At 40.0% G+C, this 15,434-nt stretch overlaps 1 protein-coding gene across 1 annotated transcript in view; it reads left to right on the top strand.

The window, feature by feature from the left end:
* The window catches only part of STPG2 (sperm-tail PG-rich repeat containing 2), a 336,565-nt gene that overhangs the window by 200,023 nt on the left and 121,108 nt on the right, over positions 1-15,434 (top strand). The window contains exon 12 of the mRNA XM_015415991.1: positions 523-638. Within this exon, the coding sequence (XP_015271477.1) occupies positions 523-638 (116 nt within the window). The remainder of the gene's footprint in view (positions 1-522; positions 639-15,434) is intronic.

Consider the following 15,434-nt stretch of genomic DNA (forward strand, 5'->3'; position numbering starts at 1 on the left):
AGCTCCTGCCAACCTGGCAGTTTGAAAGCAAGAAATTGCAAGTAGATAAATAGGTACCGCTTTGGTGGGAAGGTAACAGCATTCCGTGCACCTCGGCATTTAGTCATGCTAGCCACATGACCACGGAGAAGTCTTCAGACAGTGCTGACTCTTTGGCTTGGAAATGGAGATGAGCACCACCCCCTAGAGTTGGATTTGATTGGCTTTTGAGCAAGGGAAATATTTCCCTATACTAGCATGTTTACCTATACCTATACTAGCATGTTGAAAAGCCGCCCTGAGCCCGTTCGCAGGGAGGGCGGGGTATAAATACAATAAAATAAATAAATAAAATAAATAAATAAATGATGATGAACAGTGTTTTGCGTTGTATTTATTAATGCTTATATTTTTATATTTATGGAATATGATTGTAACCTCTGCTTTCTTTCATGGCTTGACAATAAATATGATCTGAATGTTTATATTCTAAAATAATTGCAACTTTTCATTTTATTGCTTCCCTTTCCCCCCCATTTTTAGGACCAGGGGCTTACAATCCAGTTGTGAAGTCAGCTTCTTGTCTTACTTTATGGGTTTCTCGGATGGAGCGTTTCAGAGAGGCAAAGGATGAGACTCCTGGTCCTGGAGCATACCAGGTTTGTCGATATTTGATACTTGTTTTTCCACCGTGGAAGGGTACATTATTCTAGTGGGAGTGTCAGAACTTGTAATTACTTGGCTTGGTGTAAAAATGTCTCCTGCTTGTAATACTGGTCCGTATTATGGAATGAGCACAGTCTACCCGTCTCCTCCAAATTCCTTCAGCTTGGAATATAAACTTAGGTTCTGCCCATGTGGTCGTTAGTAAACCAGGTATCTAAAGACAGTTACAGATGTTTTTAAAAAAATTAAAACCCTTAAATCTTGATGAGACTCTAATTAATTGTGCATTATATGAGCAGACCATAGATTTTTGTTTGGTGATTAGCTTCCCTATTTGTAACATTGTTGTTGTATTCACCATATTGATCTAAAACAGATTCTTCTTTCTGTCTGTGGACGTGTGTATGTTGGGGGAGGGGGTGGCAGTTAAATTTCCATGTAGTTCTCTGTCATGGCTGCCGGTGCTGTAAGATTGGAACAGAGAATGTGAAACCAAAGTACAAGTCCCATGGGCACCATCATTATGAATCGGGAGGAAATTCTTGGGAAACGGAAAAATCTTTTAAAATCCAAAATGCTCACCAAAAATGCTTGTAAATAAAGATCAAGTCAGTTCTGAACAAAGATGAAGGGTAGTTTGCACTCATCTTTTCATATCACAGTTTCTGTAAGACAAGAAACATGGGTTGTAGGGACACAATCTGATACTTAGGTACTATCAAGTTTAAACATTTCTGCAGCTGGAAGCAAGATGTTGGTGCTTTCAGATGACAGTAAAATTGCTTTGGTATTTGGCTGGAGCAAAACAGGACTATTTCTGGTATGTTTTTTTTTTTTTAAATAGTCTCAGAATGTCCTAACATAACTGTTCTGATTGAGATGAACAAGACAGTTCAAATTTCTTAATAAGGCTTTCTTTCTTTTTTAGAATTTGAGCAGATCTCAGTTGCTTTGGGTTGGATCCAGCTGACTTTTTCACTCAAAGTTGCTGAAATTGTCTTTGTTAGCCCCTGTCTCACATCACTTTTGTCCACACAGATCCCTTGATCCCCAACACAGCCTTTGAGGGGGGGTCAAAGAGGATTCCTTTCTCCCTGTTTGACCAGTCACAAATCTGGTTGGATCCAACTCTTTGTTTGCACCTATTTAACGAATAAATACACATTCCATATGTTTGTAAGATGTGCATCCCCATTTCATAGCTGAGGAAACAGAGGTGCATGCTTTATGGATTTTCACATTTTATAATCCAATGTAAATAAATAATAATAAAAATAAATCTCTGGAATTTTCTGCCCAGAGAAGTTAGTCTTGCAGAGTTCTCTTCAGCTTTGGTAGGATGGAGATGTTTCTCTTCCAGAGTCTTTGGCTCTTCTGACCTTTTACCTTATGAGCCCTGTATAAACTTTGTATGGTTTGCTGTATTTGGATTTATGGTGGTTGGTTATGATTGATTGGTTAGTTTTATTATATATGACATCAAATTTTATTGTCGATGTCTTTGGCTGAAAAGTGTGACAGAAATATGATTTATTAATAAATGTACTTATTTATTGAAAATTAAGGCTGTATGTTTGACTGCAGGTGGTTGGTTATGATTGATTGGTTAGTTTGACATCAAATTTTATTGTCGGTGTCAATTAAGGCTGTATGTTTGACTGCGGCCCCTGTACCAGAGTGAGAATCATTAAGCCACAACTGCCTGTACCAGAGTGAGAATCATTAAGCCATGTTTGTGATTTCAAAATAAAAATCTGGGATGCACTGGGCTGAACTAGGATATGGTGAACTTCAGTCTCATCATGCTCTGACTGGACAAATAATTTATATGACCCAAAGGCACATCCCAATCAATAAGTAGTGAATCCACTACATCACGAAAATCGCCTTTTTTGTACTTCATCATGTTACTGCCCATCAGAAGGAAAGAAAGAAAAATCTGAAGAGTATAGAAGTTGTTTATAAGAGCATGTTTCTACCATGTCACTACCCTGAAACTTTATACTATCAAGGCTAAATTCCAGTGTCATCCACATGGGAGGAAAGCAGTTATTTCAAGCAACCTCTTGAACGGATTCCAAGTTCCATCCATCCAGCTGTCTGAGGAAAGACTATGATAGAATCTGCCCTATACATGACATGTTATCCTGATGCTGTAAATTGTCTTGAAGTCATCGATGCTGAAAAGGCGAGATAGTAATCTTTGAAATAAATAAAAATGTGTGCTGCTGCAGGGCTTAATTGTCCTGTCCCCAGGTCAACTAAGCTGCTCTAACTGCCTGATAAGTTGGTGCCAAAACTCAAAATATCCGCAGGGGTTACTTTCTAATACAGAGCTAGGAATTGCAGACAAAAGGAAAGCATAGAATACACAAAAAATTGCTTGTATATTCCCTCAAGCCTCCTTTTTGTCCTAGTTCAGGTCCGTGTGTTATGGTATACAGAAGTTATTTGTTTCAAGAATTAGTAACAGGGAACAAAGATGCCTTTTAGATTGAAGAACAAAGGAAACAATATTACACAGCTTTTTGGTGATAGTGCTTTGCCTGTGGAGGGTTCATTGCTTATAGAGTCTTCAGGTCTAGATGATTTCTGATCTTCCAGAAGTAGTTTGAGACTGCCTCATTCCAGTGGCCCTTCAGAGAATTACACACTGATTGGTTTGTATTTATTCTGTCTGTGATTTCTGTATGTGCCTCTTTTTATTTCAATTATATTTTGCAAGGACTCATCATAACAAACCCCGCCAGGGCCAACAGAAGGTAACAAGATGTTCCATGAATGAATTTTTCTGTGGTCTTATTTATTTTTAAAATGTTGCTGAGGCTATGATTTTATGGCTGCTGTAAGCCACCAGAATGGTCCCTTGTGGATGGAATTGATAATTTAATAAATAACATTTCCAACCTTATATTAGTCACATAGCCAAATTTCTGAATCATGTAGTATTCTACTCCCCTTTAAAAATATTAATTCTTTATACTTTCCTTCCAGTTTCAAGGCAATAAAGACCGATCTGTTTGCAAAAATTCAATGGCATAATTTATTCTTTATTTTACCAAAAATATGCGGATATGTTAACCCAAGCTGCAACAGTCAATTCAGATACAGTACATGCAAATTAATGCATCATTTAAAACAATTTTTATATGTTAGCCAATTTTATGACATTTCTGTCATGTTGAATGATAGTTTCTTCTTTAACTTGACAGGTAAAATTTGGTAGTATGACAAAATCTTTCTATTCCTCCTCTTTAGAATGCATTTTTTCTTTTATTTTTCTACCTTAGGAAATTTATTATTAACCTGATCCTTGGCCCACAGTAGGCTGTAATACTAGAACTTGCAAAATTAGAATAGCTGTGTATAGAAATATTTTCTCTATCATCTAAAACGTTGCTTACTGACTTATAGAAAGTAGATTATATTTTTCTTTCCAATCAAATACTATGTACATAGCCTAAACTCAAGTATCAAGTAGGGATCTTTTGAACTTTGTTCAAATATACCATGTCCTGCAACTGTGACCCCCTGTGAGTTGATCCTCAAATCTGTTTGCCTCATTGCCATCCACCACCAGTATCCACAGAATAGCTTTATGGCTGCACAGGAGCTTGTGGCATTTCACTTTCACTGCCTTCTGCCTTACAAGCAGCTTTCATATCTGTGCAGTAGGTGAAAACAGTTCTCCCCCAGGGTCATGAATGGTTGGGTCAGGTAATTAAATGAGGAGGGGGGATACTATAACTCCTTTAAGAATGTCTGGGAAAGCACATGCATAAAATAAACTCAACAGTACAGTGGGTTTAAACACCAAATGGTAAGACTTCTTTAAAAAGCAAACAAACTTATTTATAATTACAGGCCAGCAGATTAGTTTGTTCACTATTCATCCATATCAGAGATACTCAACTTTTTCGATCCTGCGGGCACTTTTGGAATGGCTGCCACAGGAGGTAAAGCTAACCACAACATGTCAGGGAGTCAGGTTACTCATAGCTCTAGTAGTAACTTTTCAGCATTTCAGTCAGAAGCTCTGTTTAGCAAGGTACCTTTTTAAGTGAACATATTGCTTTAAAATATTTTCTTGCAGACGTACAGGTTACCGTCAGTCCCTCAGTGAAGAACATTGTGGTGTGATGGCAGCTGCTGCCAAAGCAACTTTCTGAACAGCCAGTTAGAAACCAAGCTGGCAAAAGCCTCATCTGGCCCCATACACCTTCTAGAAGCACTTGCTGATCACCAGGAAAAATGTCAGGTGTCACGATGGGGACCCCTGGTTTATGTAATTAGATACTGAGTGGTGAGGAGTGAGATCATGTCTGTGGAAGAGGAGAGGAACTAAGACTGCATGAATGAACTACTATCAATTACACTGTATTTTTGAATACATGAAAAGTAACCCAGCAAATAGGCTCAAACTGCTCACAGATAGTCCATCAAAAACCCAGCTTTCTGGTCAAAACTGGTGAGCAGAAGTGAGCCAAAGCAGTTGGGCATTCATATATCCTTTGGAAAAAAGTAGTCCAAGTCTGGAGAAGCTTGATATTAATATTATAATGCATCACACATGTTTTTATTTAAAGGTGAATGTTAGTAGTATGAACCTGGTAGTCAAATAGCAACCTAAATGGGAGATGTGGAGTCATAAGCAGTGGCCTAGATTTCTTGTTGAGAATTTCGTTTAATGCTGTCACTCAGCACAGAGCTTCTGATTCATTGCAGTAGGTTTCAAATTCCTGTGACTGAAAGGTGAAACAGGGTCTTCATTCTTATTCATTCTCTTTGATCCTTGAGGACTTGTGTATGTTTATGAAAATGAGATGAATTGAGAATAACTTGAAAAGTGAAGGGCATGAGCTGGAATGCTCATGTTAAGTTTCATGGCTAGGCCATCTAGAGAACTGTGAAACTGACACTGTGTGTTTGTGACTTAAAAACATTAAAAGAATTCTGCTGAATCATATCACAGATCTATACCGTATCAACATTCTGTTTCCCACAGTGGCCAATTAGATTCACCTTGGAAGGTCACAAGCAGGACACAATGGTAACAGCCCTCTCCTGCAGTTCTCTAGCAAGCAGGACACTACCTGTGAACATGGAGATTCCCTTTATTCATGATGACTCATAGACCTGTCCTTAGAGTTGTCAGTCTCCAGGTGGTGGCTGGAGATCTCCCAGAATTACAACTGGTCTTCAGGTAAAAGAGATGAGTTCCCCTGGAGAAAATGGCTACGTTGGAAGGTGGAGTCTATGACATTATAGCCCACTGAGGTCTCTCCCCTCCCCAAAGTCCAACCTCCCCAGGCTTCACCCCCAAAATCTCCAGGAATTTCACAACCTAGAGCTGGCCACCCTACTTGTCCTCCATGAATGTGTACAATCCCCCTTTAAAGCCATCTGCACTAGTGGCCATCATCACAGCATATGGCAGTAAGTCCTCGAACGCGTTTTTCAAGATGATTATGCTTTCTTTTTTTAAAAGCCTGGAGCAGTCATGCTGGCTTGGAACTCAGTAGTTTATAGCATGTAGGAGTAAATGGGGGTGGTGGGTAGTGGTCATAACGTTCCTTTGTGCATAGAAGCCCTTAGGTATACCTAAATGAACTGTCTGGATTGAAGCTATGAAGAAAGGTTAAAGCGCTTGGGGCTCTTTAGCTTGGAGGAACGACAGCTGAGTGGTGACATGATCGAGGTTTATAAGATTAAGCATGGGATTGAGCAGGTAGAGAAAGAGGTACTTTTCTCCCTCTTTCACAATACAAGATCGGCCTTGAAACCTGTGGTTAAACCCATAGTGGCAAAATGGAACCCCATTTTAGAATTCCTAGCATCAGAAGATATTCTGTCTTCTTCCTGGCAACAAATGCAGAGATGGGTGTAATTGTTCTTGCGATATGATAAACAATATTGGATTGCTTTAATAACTGTTTCCTTGTTTATGCTTCTTTCATGCATGGTTAGTATTTATACTTAGGTTCATAAATCTCTGTAATTAGTGGACTTTCTGATACCTCGAAAAGTTTCATGTTAATTTGACTCTGTTAATCTGTTTCAAAAGTTGGTATGAACTGTTCGGACTCTCGATGATACTTCAATGTGTAAAGAATCAGTTATTTTTTTTAACATATTGGATTTACATTATATTTGCTATATGACAAAATAAATAAACTATTTAAAAAAAATATAAGAACTCGTGGGCACTCAATGAAATTGCTGAGCGGTTGGGTTAGAACGGATAAAAGGAAGTACCTCTTCACCCAAAGAAGGATTAACACATGGAATTCACTGCCACAGGAAGTGGTGGTGGCTACAAGCATGGACGGCTTCAAAAGGGAATTAGATAAGCATATGGAGCAGAGGTCCATCAGTGGCTCTTAGCCACAAGGTATAGATAGGGGCTCTGGGGCAAGTGATGTTTTTTCTTCTTGGTACTTGCAGGGGGGCAACAGTGGGAGGGCTTCTAGTGTCCTGGCCCCACTGGTGGGCCTCCTGATGGCACCTGGTATTTTTGGCAACTGTGTGACACAGAATGTTGGACTGGATGGGATATTGGCCTGATCCAACATTGGCTTCTCTTATGTTCTTATGTTCTTAAGTCTTAGGTTGTCTTATGTTCTCCACTAGTCTGTGGGATTCCTCCTTTTGTTTCACTTTCTCTGGTGCACACTTATCCTGATAGCGTTGAATCAGGTTGTTGTGAAACTCCTTTCAAAGAAGCCCCTTGGGCCCCAATGATATAAACCACTAGTAGCTAATATCCCCTTCTTAGTCAAGGTGCTTGAGCTTGTATGGCCAGGATTACCCAAAACGCTAAATGTCACTTCACAAGGTTTATTATTTTTTTAAAAAATATTATATCCTGCCTCATCAACAGAATGCTCCTGAGACATTTGTCCCCACCCCCTACAGCTCCTGCAGGTGGCTAGTACTTGGCTGGCAATCCAAAATAGAACTTTTCCCATGTTAGCCAAATTGCCTTAAATTCTCTGTTAATCTAGGGGAAGTTATGATTATCAATAGGCAAATTAGGGTTCATAACAATTTATACAGAAGTCCCACCTTTACTGTAAGTACCAGAACAGATACAGAGGCTATGATTGGTGAAATATAATTTATTTTACTGGTAGAGATGTCTCAATCAAACAATACACAAACACTCACACAATTATACTTATACTAAGAAATAAAGATAGATCATAAACACTTTTGCATTAGCAGGACATTCGTTGGTTGGGTGATATTTACCTGTCCTCATTGATTGAGCCATTCCAATGGAAGAATGGAGGGGTTTAGAAATAGAAGATGGGGAACACGTGTTCTGAACTGGCAGAACCACGTGGACTCTAGCTGCAGACTAGAGTTTAAAGATGGAGGTAGGGTATATGGATAGCAAGCTGGACATAAGAGGGTTAAAGCTTCGATAGGGGTCGTGGGGAGGGAGAGAGAGAGACCATGTGGTCGGTCAGCATCTTTTATAACGTGGTGTGTGGGGGGCCAGGCTGAGCTGGCCACATCCCCCTGTGACACCTCCTGTTAGTCCGTCCCATAAAACACTATTGGCTGGCTGGAAGAGGGGAGGGGGACTAAGGAGTGGTCAATACTGAGATCTAGAAACTTAGACTGGAAGCTGGCACCTGGTTGCAGGTAAGATGAGTCATCAGGTTAAGGCTTTTGTCTCTTGATGGCCCTAGCCAGCTTGCTGATGGGTGAGCGATTAGTTGCTAAGCAACTATGACTAGAGTCTTAGAGTTACGTGCAGCTTTGCAGGTCAGGAGGTGGGGGAGGGAAGGGGTTGCCTACATGTGCTCAAAGAAACTCCTAATGGAGTTTGGAGTTCTCGTTTTTTTCCATGGCATGGTGTCTGAGGCTTTGTACAGGCTCATGGAACTGCTTCATCTCACAGTAGGCAAGATGGCTGGTAACTCTGGACTACCAGTGGAGCAGCAATGCTAAAGGAAGGTGTCCCTCTTTCAGATGTGCAGTCGCAACAGGTATTCCCAGGTCTCCATATTGTACAGTCCCTTTGCACAGTCCATACAGTTCATAAAAACATTGATAGGCTTTCATGGCAACACCAGTGCCTCAGCCAAAGGCCTGGCAAGAACAGCTCCATTTTACAGGCCTTGTGAAACTGCAATAAGTCTTGCAGGGCCCTGATCTCAAGCAGGAGCATATTCCACCAGGCCAGGGCCAGGGCAGAGAAAACCCTGGCCCTGGTTGAGGCTAAGTGGACGTCTTCTGCCTATCAACAATTTTAAAATGTGGTTTTAATTAATAAATGTGGTTTTAATTTAATTTATGTATTGTTATGTTTTATGGTTCTTTTTACATTGTAAGGCACCTTGAGTCCTGTAAGGCAGAAAGGTGGCTAGCAAATGTTTTAACTAAAACAATAAAACAAATAAGTGTGCTTAGGATTTCAACCTTTTCAAATATGCAAGAGGCAGGGCTATTTTTGTAGAAATGAGATTAAGTAAAGAGTGGACATTTCAAAAAACATGGAAAAAGTTTTATGATTGGTATAATGCAAATGTAATAGAAGACTAGGCAAGAATAGCGCAATGGACTTGAGAACACAGAAGATAGAAGAATGGAAAGTATTTGATATAGAGTTTTTATTAAGTAATTGCATATAAGCATATAATGTAACTACTCTTGGTATATATGTTATGTGTAGTAGTAGAGTGTCTGTTTGTAGTGTGTAGATTTGTTTGTTGTAGATTTAAAAAATATTTAATAAAAGTGTACCTATGGGTACTTAAAAAAAAAGAAAAAAAGAAGAAAAAATACATTGAATAAACAGGTTCATTTCTTAACAAAGGAACTTTCATATATCTAAGTTGAATTTTTTCTCAGAAGACCGTGGTACAGTTAGAAATGCATTGGCACAAGAACTTTATATATAGTGCCTACTATGCACATATTGATTAAGTCTAGGGAGTAAGAGGTTCAACTCAAATGATCTTAGTGATTGCTCCCCAAGTCTGGATTTTTCTTTCTCCTGAGTTTCACCAGAAGCCAAATATGAATGGTTCTTGGAAGTCAGATATTACTTTGACTCAGTGCAGAAAAAAACAAAGTTTTGGGGTTTGAACTCAAGCTGTAGTCTCATGTACATTTTCTCTGTCTTGTGTGCCATATCAATTTCCTTTTTAGCACCAAGTAGAGATGCTGCTGAACTTTTCCTGCTTTGTAGCTTAATATATAGTTTTGCCATTCTTGTTAAATTCAGAAATATTTTGAGGAGGTATGATGCTTACCCAAGAGCTCTTCAGCTTGTAAATTTTAAGTAATCATTTTCTAATCTGTTTTAACGTCTGAGCTGTATGCATGGGAGATTGGGGGGGGGGGACCTGATGTGCCTAGCCAGATGGATTCTCTGAGAGAAACTGCAATTTAGCAGATGGACACTAAACTGGAAGTAAGCTCCATAGAACACAGTGGGACTTAGTTACAACTAAACTCACTCAGGATTGGGCTCAAAGAAGGGAAGGAAAGGGGAAGTCCTGAGCAGTCCAAGCACTTGTGATCAACATGATCTATCCATGCTGTTTCAGTAAAGAGCTCGGATTGTGGAGAGCTGCGGTGGCTCAAGTGGTTAAGACGCTGAACTGCAGGCTGTGGAAGATCGGTAGTTCAGCAGTTCGAGACCCGAGTGTGCCGCATGACGGAGTGAGCTCCCGTCTCTAGTCCCACCTCCTGCTAACCTAGCAGTTCAAAAGCAAGAAATTGCAAGTAGATAAATAGGTACCACTTCAGTGGGAAGGTAACAGCGTTCCGTGCGCCTTGGTGTTTAGTCATGCCAGCCACATGACCACGGAAACGTCTTCGGACAGCGCTGGCTCTTCGGCTTTGAAACGGAGATGAGCACTGCACCCCTAGAGTCGGATTCGACTGGCTTTCGAGCAAGGGAACCTTTACCTTTACCTTTACCTCCTATCTCTACCACTATAGTTCTCCATGACATCTGTTAACAAAGTTTAGTGCTTTTCTTCCAAACCAAAACTGAAAACCATAGCTTGAAATGAGTTCCTGGTCTGAAGAAAGGCAACTAACCATTTGTCAGTTCAGATGTCAGGCAACCTCTAGAAATGCTAAATAAGAAACACAAAAGGGGCCTACTTCCTAGGGAGGAGAAAGGAACATATGAGCCCATGGCTCATTTTCAGTCCTCTAAACCACACAGGAGAGGAACACCATCTGCCCACACCACCCTTCTTGGGGAAACAGCAAGGTAAAAGTACAGTAGATAAGAATGGATTTTGAAAAGGCCATAAGATGTACTGCAGTCTTACAGAGAGGTGGTGATGGGAAGTGCCATCAGGTTTCAAATGACTCGACCCTGTAGGGTTTTCAAGGCAAGAGACGTTCAGAGCTGGTTTGCCATTGCTGGCCTCTGCCTAGTGACCCTGGACTTTTCTTAGTGGTCTCCGATCCAAATACTAACCCTGCTTAAGCTCCCAAGGTCTGATGAGATTGGGCTGGCTTGGGCCATCCAGGTCAGGGCATAGAGAGTTAGTCTGTTTCAGTGAGCTTAGATTGGAATAGTAGTGTAGGATTGGACTGTTAGTTGCATTACAGTTGTATTAATATGAACACTATATTAAAACTACCATATTAACTATATTAAAACTATGCAGCAGTTTTAAGACTTTGTTCTGGGAGTCCTAAACGGGTGGATAGGCTTCTCTTAAAGTCAGGTTTTCCCTTTCAGTAAGCAACCTCAGGACAGTATTGGGTGTTCACTAGCTTGCATTCTCATCTCAAATGGGGTAACGGTGAGGCCCTAGAGTACAATCATATCCTCTGGCAGAAATGTCAGGGTTCCAGAGTAGATTAATGGATGCTGAAGGCAATTGGTTTGAAAAGCACTGGTTTAGTGACATGTGCAGAGCTCTCTCTGCCATTCAAGTTGCATATGTTGCTGAGATGTTAGCTTCTGCTTTTCTAGGAGTGTAAATTATTCATTTGGTTCCAGCAGATGAGTCTAATGACACTGTTCAACTGGCCAGCGTATGCCAAAACGCTGTGGTGTCAAATTAATTGTGATAGGAGCCTTGCAAATAAACCCATTGTGAATGCTATAAAGGTTCAGAAGATGAGCTTGTGAGATGCTGATGAGGCACCGAAAGAGAGACCAGCTGAGGCTCCGGATCTCAACTGCCATGTGCTGCAGCGACCACAAGCTTAATGTCTAGAAGATGACTTTATTATATGGATAAAGAATCTGACCACAACCATGCAGCATGAATCAAAAAGCTGTGTGTCTCCAGTGTAACAGCTGTGCTGTTGGCCAGGAGCCTCTGTGTTTATATCTCCATCAGCAGTGTCTTGCCTTGGCCAAGTTATTTGTGCACAGAGCTTTGCAAGCAGAGTGAATTATATCATCAATATTATCGAGGCTCTCTTATAATGGTGTAGGTTCTCTTCAGCACCATTAGTTGAATATTAAAGGGTTGGTTTCTTTGACATGTTAATACAAACACGAGGCTTGTAGAGTTGTACTGAGGTGGTACAAAAAGATCTTTTGCACAGTTTGCAAAAGAGAAGGGTTTCTGTCTTTGCAACAACCAGTGCAAAGAAGGGCTTTTGACAATGTAGTATGTTATACCAGCCATGCAATTTGCTAAGAATGCTGCTGATCCCCCCAAATAATCACAATAGGGTAGAGACTCAAAGTGCCTTGAAGCAATGAATCACTTCTTGAGCAGGTGACATCCTTGCTGAAGATGAAAAACAATTGGGTTTCATTTCTGGATCTGTTTTGAGTAACTCCCACAAACATTTAGCATTTATACCAGGACTAGGTACAGGCACAATCTGTGTTCTGTTCAAGTCTCATATGAAATCTCCTCCCACAGACAATATCCCATTCTATTGTAAGCAGCACCATATTAAAATATTGTTCATTATACTTAGTTCGAAGAAGGAGTTTCTTTTCCATTATGCCATTTTTGGGAATGTGTGACATCATCAGTCTCTCTGCATGCCCTTGGAATTGGCAGTGGCTGAGGTGGTGTGGTAGTGCTGAAACCTCTGTGGTCTGCATGGTCTGAAGAGCATATTAAACATTATCTGTCTGTCTGTCTGTATCTATATGTATCTATATGTGTATACATTTCCTAGTGAATCACAGGTTGGTAGAATTCAGAAAAAGGAAAAACAAAATAAATCAATAAATCGTTAACTGTGACAACTCTTTTTCATAGTTTGCAGTCCAGATTTATTTAACATGGTACCACCTATAGATGTCTTACTATGTTGATTATTAAGTTCCTATTGTTAATGAACATGTTCTAACTTTTTTACATCTCTTTTGTTAACTTGTTAACTATTTACCTCATTCAAGAGTGATGTATTACATAGTGCATTTGTATGTTTTTGCTTTTGCTATTGTTGAGTTTATTAAAATAAATAAAAAATTTAAAAGCCTATTACAACTATTTAAAAACATGTGCAAGAAATGTAGCAACAGCTTGCAACCAGGTCCTATCATTAGAAAACAACAAACTCAAGGTAATATAGTTACTAGAACACTGAATATCAGAATTAATGAAAGCTCCCAGTACATTGTGCCTGGCTTTAACAAACAAGGGCCAATGTAACAACATGTGTGAGACAGTTTCTTTTGCTCCGGAAGCACAAGAACACTTCCTTTCCATCCAGGGAATGATTTTAAGCCTTCCGGTATCTTTGGCTGCTTGAAGTGAATTGCATCTTGTTAATAAAACGAAACGTCTATATTTAGGGTTTTGCATAGTGATCAAAAAGTTGGCGACCATAAAACAAGTCATGGGACTATACCTGTAATATAGAGAATACAAATCAGTAAGCATCCCAGACCATATTGAACAGTGTCATTCATCCCTTCCTTCCCCCCCCCCTCTCAATTTCCTTCTCAGACCTACGGAAAAAATGACCACTGCCCATCAAAAGTTAGAGTTCCAGTGCTGCCCAGAGGAACAGTGGCTGCTCTTGCATTGGTGTACAGAGCCATCCTCACTTGTAGAGCAACAGCAGCCACTCTCAAGTGGCAGCTGGCCACAGAACAGATGCATGGCTTACGGACATTCTGGTAGGGCAGGTGGCTCTGTCACATACTGTGTGATGTTCAAGGCTGGCTTTGTTGAGGGGAAAGGCATCACTTGGAGAGTGGGTTGGATAAATTGATCCATTCTTCAGAACCTTCTCAGGGCACAGTCCTAGAATGTGTGAAAGAAAGAGAAAGTCTGGTTCAGCTGAATGTTTGCATGTACACTGCCTTTCTTCAATGACAAAATAACCATAATCTCACACATTTGGAATTTCCTAAGACGACTTGGTGCCTCTCCTCATAGATCATCGGAATCAGACAATGTGAGACGAGTAATTATTTTGTTTAATGTGAAATGGGGACAGAGAGACTGCAGGACTGTGGAAGCTTTTGGGCCTGAGGGCTTGTTAGCTGTTGGTGGCCAGGGCAAGGAGCCTGAATTTCAAACAGTCGTTCAGTTCAGCCAGACATTGGTTGTGGAACTCATTATCATTCATTAGACATTGACATTGCAGATAATACCTTCCATTCCTTCATGTTTACAGGTCCCTATGCAAATCTGATTTCACCAAAATTATGTGATTGCGAGTTTACACATTATGTCCTGCTCAGTCAGTTCTTTTATCAAGAATAGGAGAAGTTATTTACATAATATGATGAATATTTGTCATTCCTTTGTCTTTCCCACTAGTGCTTAGGTAGAAAATGTAGGTTAGTTTACTTAGGAGAAATGCCAGGGGTTTACAATATTAACATTCCTTTCCATTTTAAAAGCAAAAGAGACTTTGGCTGCAGTCACACACACTAAATAATCCACTTTCAATCCACTTTCAGTGCACTTTTCAATTGAATTTTACTGTGTGAACTGGCAAAATCCAGTTGAAAAGTGCATTGAAAGTGGATTATTTAGTGTGTGTGACCACAGCCAAAATTGATCATGTTCCTATTTATAATCCAGGCCTCATTTGTTGTTTTTCATGATTAAATTGATCTAATAGTTGTAAATGGTATTGTGTCATTGGCTAAGAAAATGGTGGAATTATTATTTTTTCCAACAGTGAGTGCCTTGCCATTCCCTCCAACAATTTAGTGCATTAACTATTTTTAAGTCTCATTAAAATAATTTTAGATGAGATTCAACCTTAAACTTTGAAAAATCATTTACTGAGGCTAAGTAGCAAGGGAAGGCTTCTATTGTGACTAGCATGCCAAGTTTTAGAGTTTCCCTGTAGCATAATGTGTAAGTCTGCAAGACAGGAGAATGAAGTCAGAGTCCAAATCAATAGTTTATCAGTGTAATTATTTCATTGGGCTTGAGTCTGAAACAGCACACATTTAATTTCTCTCACCGCAGTATTGTCTTTAACCTTTTGGACTGTATTTCTTCAAAATCATGTCTGTACATCTTCTGCTGGAATTATTACTTATAATTATTACTTTTTCGTAGAAAAAGAGCTGCAGGAGCTCATTAGCATAAGGTATGTTAATGAGCTACTAGGCTATTAGCATAATGGCTCATTAGCATATGCAATGTCCCCTGACATAACCGGAAGTGATGTCAGAAGGGGAAGCAAAAGGGGGTGGGAAGGCATCTTCAAAAGCCTCCCCTTCCGCAGTCAGTGTGTGTGGGGGGAGCGAAGAGAGAAGGGGTTTAAAGTTTAAATCTTTTCTCACTAGAGTTGGGCTGCAGAAGGAGGAAAGAAGGAAGGAAAGAGAGAGAGAGTGGAGAGAAGGAACAAAGGAAGGAAAG

Source organism: Gekko japonicus, unplaced genomic scaffold (genome assembly GCF_001447785.1).
Source record: "Gekko japonicus isolate JY-2015 unplaced genomic scaffold, Gekko_japonicus_V1.1 scaffold68, whole genome shotgun sequence".
NCBI lineage: Eukaryota > Metazoa > Chordata > Lepidosauria > Squamata > Gekkonidae > Gekko > Gekko japonicus.